Source organism: Gavialis gangeticus, unplaced genomic scaffold, assembly GCF_001723915.1.
Source record: "Gavialis gangeticus isolate Ggan-Ray unplaced genomic scaffold, GavGan_comp1, whole genome shotgun sequence".
Lineage (NCBI taxonomy): Eukaryota > Metazoa > Chordata > Crocodylia > Gavialidae > Gavialis > Gavialis gangeticus.
In genome coordinates, this window is record NW_017728992.1 from 62,405,565 (window position 1) to 62,414,265 (window position 8,701).

The 8,701-nt window shown below is 46.6% G+C and overlaps 1 protein-coding gene across 1 annotated transcript in view; it reads left to right on the plus strand.

Moving 5' to 3' along the window:
• E2F3 (E2F transcription factor 3) overlaps positions 1 to 8,701 on the plus strand; it is a 28,076-nt gene that overhangs the window by 2,291 nt on the left and 17,084 nt on the right. The window contains exons 2-4 of the mRNA XM_019518693.1: positions 1,103 to 1,214; positions 3,303 to 3,522; positions 4,137 to 4,295. Of these exons, the coding sequence (XP_019374238.1) occupies positions 1,103 to 1,214; positions 3,303 to 3,522; positions 4,137 to 4,295 (491 nt within the window). The remainder of the gene's footprint in view (positions 1 to 1,102; positions 1,215 to 3,302; positions 3,523 to 4,136; positions 4,296 to 8,701) is intronic.

The window sequence follows — 8,701 nt, forward strand, 5'->3', positions numbered from 1 at the left end:
TCCCGGACCTTGGGTCGGGGTCCAGCTTCCCTCCCTTCCCCACCTGCTGCTTTGGGCCTGGGCTAGTTCCCCCCCTTCCCCCGTCATTTTGGGTCTGGTTCCCCTCCCGTTGCTTCGGGTGCAGGTCTGTGTGCCCCCCAGACCCCCTGCCTCCCACGACTGGGGTGAGAGGCGAGGCACTCGCATACAGCATTGGGTGGTGACCGGGGCCAGTGGCAGCGGGGGCTGTGGTATGGCGCAGCGTGGTGGCTGGCAGCCACATGCTGCCACGGGTGACCCCCTGCTCGCCTTTCCCTTCCCACACCCCTCCCTCCCTCCCTTCTTTCTTCCCTGCCTCCTCCCCCTCCCTGCCAGCTGTTGTTTGGGGGGCCCCGCTTCGGCCCTCCACTACAGCCCCTCAGTTCCCACTGTCATGGCAGCATTCCACTGTGTGTCTGTCTGTTGGAGCACTCTGGCTGCTGAGACAACCAAGCACAGTGCGAATAAAGCATTATGGATAGACAGACAGACAGACTAAGGCTTTTATAATATTAGAATTTGTTGAATTGTTCACAGCTACCAAATCAAGTGGTACAAGTAAAATCTAACTTGTACAAATATTTGGCTAGGCTTCTGTTAATACAGAAAACACTAAAGAAAGTTTCAGTACGAAATGTAGTTGTACACGTCAGTATGTTCATGTCAGAGGTCACCCTTAATTTTGTACCATGCGCTCTAACTAGGACTTGCAAAACAGCAGTGTTGGGGGGGAATGTGGGTTTTGTGTGTTTTTGTTAGTATATTATACTTCAAGAAAGTCGTACTTGGTTTAAAGACAGTCTTAAAGATGTCTATAAGTTAGTCCTTAAAATTAGTAGATCTAAATGCTCATCCAAATGTAACCCTCAATATATCCCTTGAATGAAATAACTTAAACATGTTTAGGTACCAGGCAGTGCCCAAATCTAGGTATGGATAATGGGTATGTAATCTAGACAGAAACAGGTTGTTGTACACAGTACATGACTGTCTTCTCCCCCACACCTCTATTGTTCTCTGCTTAATTAAAGTGTAGTGTACTTTTATTATACTGTATCAGTAAAAGGTTTTTTCTTGTTAACAGGCAAAGCGAAGGCTGGAGCTAGGAGAGGGTGGTCACCAATATCTTGCTGAAGGATTAAAAACCCCAAAAGGGAAAGGAAGAGCTGCAACAAGAAGTCCAGATAGTCCAAAAAGTAAGAGAACTTTTTGTTAGGCTCTATGGTGTAGAATTTTCAACAGCTTCTTTGAGATGCCTAAAGGGATTTTGTACTTTATAACTTGCTGCCCTTTTCCTAAAAGATGCTTAGGAACATTAATCTGAATGAACTAATGTTGTGAATTTAAAGTGTATTACTTGAAACTCATTTAACCAATTTGGCTGAAGGAAAATCAAATTAAGGCCACTTCAATTTAGTGTTCACTCAGGGGTTTAATGAACTCTAAATCCGCTGTAAATTCACAGACCTTTGATTCAGATTAAATTTCTAGCATATTCTAGTAGAGAGATTTCCTATGGAAATCTGCCAAAGGATTTAAGGCCAAGTAGTCTCCTTCTGTAAATGAGTAGCTGAATATAGCTCTAGAGCATGGGGAGTTTTGATGAACTATTTTGGGTCAAGTCAGCAGCTTCCCTCCACTCCCAAAACTCCCTGTGGGGCTGTGGGTGGGGAACGGTGTTCAGGAACAGGAGGGGTGGGTGAGACTGGGATCACAGGGCTGGGTCGCAGAGCGGTGATAGCTCCGACCCGGGGCCTGCTCCCTACATGCCCCTGCTCTCTGGGGTTGGAGTTCGGGGGTTTGTGGGGTGAGGGGCATGTGCGTATGTGTGTGGGAGGGGGGATGTCTGGATGCTAGGTCCCAGGAGCCTGTTGTGGGTGAGAGGAGAGGGGCCAGGGGCATACAGTAGAGCTCGCCCAGGCAGTGTGGTCTGTGTTGCTCCTACAGCACTCCGCATGGGGCCAAGCCCTGCCCACTCACACTGGGGCAGCCCATGCTGCACTCCTGATAGTCCGTACAGCCCAGCTTGGCTGGGTGCTGTTCTGTTCCCCCTGCCTCCTTATCTTGCCCCCCTGCAGTGCCATGCCACACTGTTCCCAATGGGCAGGCAGCTGCAGCCAAGCAGCTTCTGCCCCAGCATGCGGGGCTCCAGTTTCCGGGAAGGTGGCTGGGAGCTAAAGCTAGAGCCTCACGTGCTGGGGCAGAAGCCACCCAACTGAAGCTGCCTGCACAGCATGGCAAGCACAGGGGTAGGAGCAGGAGCAGCTTCTGGCAGGGCTGTTCCTAGTGTGGCTGCAGCTGGCTGGGTGCTGCTCTGAGCCCCCTGCCTCCAGTGGTAGCTCCTGCTCCTACCTCTGCCACGTTGTACCATGCCACTCCTGGTGGGTAGGCGGGCAGTTTCAGCTGGGCAGCTCCTGCCCCAGCATGCAGGGCTCTGTCTTCAACTGCGGTGCCTTGAGATCCTTTCGTGGGTGCCATGGGGTTCTATGCAATGTTAGCAGTGTTGGGGATGCAACCATCATTTACAAGATGAAACCCAGCAATTTCAAATAGAAATCCATAGTGTAAAAAAAATGTTCAGACCTGTTGTGATCCTTCTGAATTATTTTCAGCAGAATTACTTTATTATTTTTCTGTAGTCAAAAATCAAATGAAAGCTAAGAGCTGGGATTTTCTAAGGGGTGCCATTAGACTCAAGGCACGCCTTGATGGACTCAAAAGCTTAAGAACCATTAGGTTAAAGAGATCCCTTACAAGTTTAATAAGAATCTCATCTGATTCAGTTCGGTCTCTGGGACTCAGAAACTCTCATTTGATGTGCCCACTGAAAGGCGCCAACTGTACATTAAACCCATTAATTATTATCTTACAACGGGGAAACTCAAACCACGAAGAAAACTGACTGGCAGCTTGACAAAGGAGAGAGCTGCAGGAGGATAAACAGTGTTGCTGCCAAGATAATCAGATATAAAAACCCTATTGAAAAATCAAATAACAATATTTTGCATAGACTTGGAAACATTCACTATGTTTTTATCCATTGGGCTAATTTGAGGATTTTTAATTTTTTTGTCCATGTATCTTGGTATTTGGAGAAGTACGTCTTAAAATCCAACCAGATGTCCAGTGGCAGTAAAAGTTTAAGAGTGTTCTTTGCTAAAACATGCAAGAAATCTCTGGAAAACATATTATTGCTTCGGAGGCCACCTTTGGAACCAAGATGAGAGAGTCGATTTGATAAACTCTTCTCTTTTTTTCTTTTTATTTATTTATTTTTTATCAAGCCCCAAAATCTCCTTCAGAAAAGACTCGGTATGATACATCACTTGGTCTTCTTACAAAGAAATTCATTCAGCTGCTGAGCCAGTCTCCAGATGGGGTCTTGGATTTGAACAGAGCAGCAGAGGTCCTCAAGGTGCAAAAAAGGAGGATTTATGATATCACCAATGTATTGGAAGGCATCCATCTCATTAAGAAAAAATCCAAAAACAACATTCAGTGGATGTGAGTATTCACCATCCTTTTCCGTTCCTCCTGGATGATTGCACTGTCATAAAGCATCAGTGCTTCCCCTGTCTTGGGTCTTGCCCTTGCCCTCCAGCTCCCAGCAATCATCCAAGAGGCCTTCTACCAGGAGAAAAGCCTTTTTATGTTAATTACTTGATTGCTTTTTAATATCTGATATGCCTCTAGTAAGGAAATTCAGGTATGCCACTAGATAGAAACCAGAATTCGTTCTGAATGTTGGTTTATTATGGTTCTGTGTGTGTAAAAGTTTTCTTCTTGGCTGTTTTTGTGGAATACAGAGTAGAATTTTGTAAGTATACAGAAATGCTAACATTTTTCCATGTTCATGACTCATTCACTATGTGTTGATAAGCCATAATTACTGAATATTGCCTTTGTTATGTTTCAAAATATATTTTAATTTTAAAGCAATATCTTCTCTGGAAAGCCTGGTTTATATTGGCAGGCCTTAAGCAGTTTTAGGGGTGGAGACTGTACTAATCAAGGTGTATCATTCCAAGTCCTACCTTTCCCTCAGGCACCTTCCCTCCCATAGTATAGCATCAAGTTCTTTGAATGTTTATGAGGAGTCTGTATTCTTTGATCTGTAGGGGCTGCAGTCTGTCTGATGACGGGGGCATGCTGGCACAATGTCAAGGCCTGTCAAAGGAGGTGACTGAACTCAATCAGGAAGAGAAGAAACTGGATGAATTAATCCAAAGCTGCACCCTGGACCTCAAGCTGCTAACAGAGGATTCAGAGAATCAGAGATATCCTTTATTCTCACAATTTCTAGAGAAGGCCATTCTTTTTTGTCCTCTCCAGACAGGCTGGGAGGACACTTTAAAGCAGAAAAGAGTGACACAAAGCATCACAAGTTCATGCCAAAAGAATTTACTGTGGCTTAGTGCAGATGTATACAAAAAGTCACTTACAGTCATTATAAATTTATACATTTAGCATTTCTGAAGTATAAGAAATGTTGGCATATGGAGAGGTCCTGAAATATCCATGTTCACATAAAGTAGGGCCAAGAATTCAGCTGTTTAATATGTGTGCAGTGAAGCCAAAATGTTTCACTAAGTAAAAGCATGTCCTTTAAAACACTGCTCTTGCTGGACTATTCAGAACCCAAAGCCAAACCCATTTTTTTTGCAAAAATAAGCAGACTTTATGTATGTTTTCAAATTCTGGTGCTTGCATGTGTTCATTGCTTAATGTATGCACAAATACAAAAGAAAATATATTTATACTTTTCAAAAGCTATAAGGGATTGAACACTAGGAAGGCAAGGTTGGAACTTCAGTTTGAAACTTACTGCGTTGTTCCCTGCCCATACTAATACATGCTCCATAAATATCTAGGATAGATATACTTTAAAATACATTCTTAACTTTAATAGCAATAGTGAGTTGGGGAAGATTTATATGAATTCCTTGTATTTGTACAGCTGTTACCTGTAAATTAACCACTTCTTATGTTTTCTACCATTTTCATACATATGTAAAGGATCTTAATTGCATATGGTGTACTTAAAATAAGTCTATACTTTAAACTTTACGGCAACAGTACATGAGAGAGCTGGATTTATTTCCTGTTCTAAGGAAAGCAAATAATGGTGGTGTTTCGTATCATTGTGGTTAACTCTGTAAATCTTGACTTGGTAACCAGGCACTCTGTACAGAAAGACCCACAATTGGAAAAGGCATTTGATCTGTAAATTGAGGGTTGGGAATTATTCCATGATCTAAAGCAGCAGCACTGCTGTAGATGAGAGCTTAGAACCATAAAGGGATTTAGTCCCGAATGTTGCAACACCTAATCTTTAGGCTACATTTCCTGCAGTGGACTCCACAGTTCTGAGTTAGACACTTAAGGCCTGGGGATAGTTAAGTGCCTCTGAATGGGAGTCTCAGCAACCAGGCTGCTAAATAGGAAGCTGCCAGTGGTGGCCAGTAGGGAACATAGAAGGGAGGATTATGTCTTCAGTCCCGCCTTTCATGTGGTTTTAAGTGCTGAACTCTCAGTTGCAGGGAAGTGCCCATGATGGAGAATCATAAAGCTGGCAGGGACCTTGGAGGTCATCTGGCCCAACCTCTTGCACATTTGCAGGATGTGCTATTCCCAAACCATCTTGGATAAATGACTGTCCAGCCCCTTCTGGAAAACTTGCAATGGTGAAATGCTACACGTGGCTGAGCAGCTTGCCCCATTGTTCTTGTTTCTTGTGGATGGAAAGGTTGGAGTTCACAGCCCCAAACCTTCTCCTGGATTTAGGTGCCTAACTCAGTCCTTTCAAAAGACCAGGGGTTAGTTGGTTTTGATTTTGCATCTGGCCTTGTTAATTGGTTTTGTGTTTATTAGACTAGTAGTGGTGTCCTTCTTTATGCAGTATCCTTGCAGTTACAGTACTCTCCCGAAAGATCTGGTCTCTGTCCTCAACCTTGAAGGGGCTGATACCCATACCTCCCCCTTCACTGGCAAGTGCCCTGGCCACCGGACTTCCAGTTGGGCTGATGTGGAATTCTTACATATGTTATCTTATTGCTGATCTGGTTCCATATTTTACATTTAGGAAGTAGGGTTCAGAACCCAGGACTCCTGTCTTTTCAGCTGAGTGCCATTAACACTGGGCTGCCAAGTCTTGCTTTCTCTTTCTGATCCAATGAATCTGGAATTTTTTTTCTGCAAACTGGAATAGTTTCATTAGGAGGCAGCAGTGCCCCACCCCAGCCTTATTTTAGTCTACTCTGGTAGATGGAGGAATTGCCAGGGAGGTGTAGGAGATGTTGGTTTGTACCCCCTGATGAGGACATGGAAATAGGATCTCTCTCATCCTGGGTGGATGCTGTAGCCACTAGGCTAGTGGACAGAAGAGGGACGTAACTGTTAGCACTGCTTTTGAAAGAATGTGGCTTTGGCTGCTGTGTCTTTTGCAGTACGCATTCATGGAAGTGTGCTCTGAGAACACCTACCAGACTGTGCCCCCTGGAGGATGTCAGTGAAGGAATAATTTACCAAGAATTCCTGGACACTAGGGCTGTGTGAAGCTTCGGCAGCCGATTCGATTCGGAGGAGATTCGGCGGCCAAATCTCCAAATCGAATCGGAGACCAATTAAAAGATCCAAATAGAATCAGAAGCCTCTGAATCGATTTGGAAAAGATTTGGCACCAATTCGGAGATTCAGCAATAGACTAAATAGGCAGCAGTCCTCACCATGGTGGACACGGCTGTCTCCAGCTGGTAAGTCTGTTGTGGGCAGAGTGGGGAGGGAAGGGGCATGGGGGGACAGATCAATGCCCCCACAGCAAGGGAGGGATTGGGGTTGGGGCTGGAACAAGCTGCCCAGCTGGGGTGGGGGGGTGCGGGACTAAGGGAGGGGGGCTCCCACCACTGTGCGCCACCGGTCCAGGAGGGCATGGGAGCAGGCGTATGCCCCCGGATCTGTGCAGGGCAGGCTGGTCCAGGGTGCACTCCAGGAAGCTAACCCCAGCCTCCCGCCCCTGGGGCTGTGCTTCTTGGGGCGGGTGGAGCCAGGGCTGTGCTTCAGGCTGTGGCTGGGGCTAGCCACCCAGAGTGCAGCCCTGGCTCTGCCCGTCCTGCACAGGGCAGTGGAGTGGGGCCTATGGGGGGCCTGCAGCCACCCTAAAATTCCCCATTGGGCCTGCTGCTGGCCCCTCCTCAATTCAAGTGCACATGCCCACTGCCATGCCCTGCTGCTGTTTGCCCAGCTTGTCCAGGAGGTGCAGGGAGGCTGGGCAAGCAGTGGGAGGGCATCGCTTCCGCTCCCAGCGCCTTCCGCCACCCGTCCGAAGTATAGACCACCTGTCCGAAGTACAGCCCTGGCATGTGCCCCTGTGCGTAGATCCAGGGGCACATACCTGCTCCCATGCCCTCCTGGACCAGTGGCGTGGGCAGTGGTGGGAGCCCTTCCCTCCCCCTTCCACCCACCGCAACAGACTTGCCAGCTGGAGGCAACTGTGTCCAGCGTGGTGAGGACTGCTGCCTGTTTAGTCTATGGCCGAATCTTTGGATCAGAATTGGCCGAATCAAATCAGGAAAGTGATTTGAATCGCCAAATTGAATCACTGTCCCTGCGAATTGGCCAAATTTGAATCTAAAGCGAATATTTGCCACTTCGCACAGGCCTACTGGACATTTGCTAGTATGAGGCACTAAGGTGCTCAGCCCTGCCAGGATGGTGTGCCAGTTCTGGGCTCATGCAGAAACAGAACTTGAGGCCTTCAGGGAAATTACTGACAAAATATGTGTGTGCCTGCAAATCTAAGGTGTCCAAAGATTGGCAAGGCAAGGTTCTTTGGGTAGATGTGATGTCTTTTACTAGACCAACTAAATAGTTGGAAAAAAATAGTTCTTTGCAAGCTTTTGGGCACAAATGCCCTTCTTCATGCATAGGGAGATTGGGAAGGGGTTTTGAGGATCTCACTCATGGAATTATGTGCCTAAATTCCAACCTAAGCTCCTCCATGAATTCATGGACCTATAGATTTTTAGGGTCAGAAGGGACTTTAGTAGATCATTGAGTCAGACCCCCAGCCCTGGGCAGGAAAGAGTGCTGGGGTTAGGTGACCCCAGCTAGGTGCTTGTCTAGTCTCCTCTTAAAGACCTCCATGGTAGGGGAAAGTATCACCTCCCTTGGAAGCTCATTGCAGATTTTGGCAACCCTGATGGTAAAGAATTTTTTCCTGATGTCTAATCTAAATCTGCTCTCCATCAGTTTATGGCCGTTGTTCCTAGTAACCCCAAGGGGTGCCCTGGTAAACATTGTCACCTGTTCTTTGCTGCTCCCCACCCCGATGAATTTGTAGATGGCCACAAGATCCCCTCTCAGCCTTCTTTTGCGGAGGCTGAAGAGATTCAGGTCCCTCAATATGTCCTTGTAGGATCTTACCTGCAGGCCCTTAACCATATGAGTAGCCCTCCTCTAGACCCTCTCAAGGTTATCCACATCCCTCTTGAAGTGCAGTGCCCAGAGCTAGACGTAGTACTCCAGCTGCGGTCTTACCAATGCTGCATAGAGGGGAAGTATCACCTCCTTAGACCTGTTCGCAATGCACTTTCTCATGCATGAAAGAGCGCACGGTTGGCCTTACTTATCACTTTGTTACATTGATGACTGGTGTTCATTTTGGAGTCGACTGTGACTCGGAGAT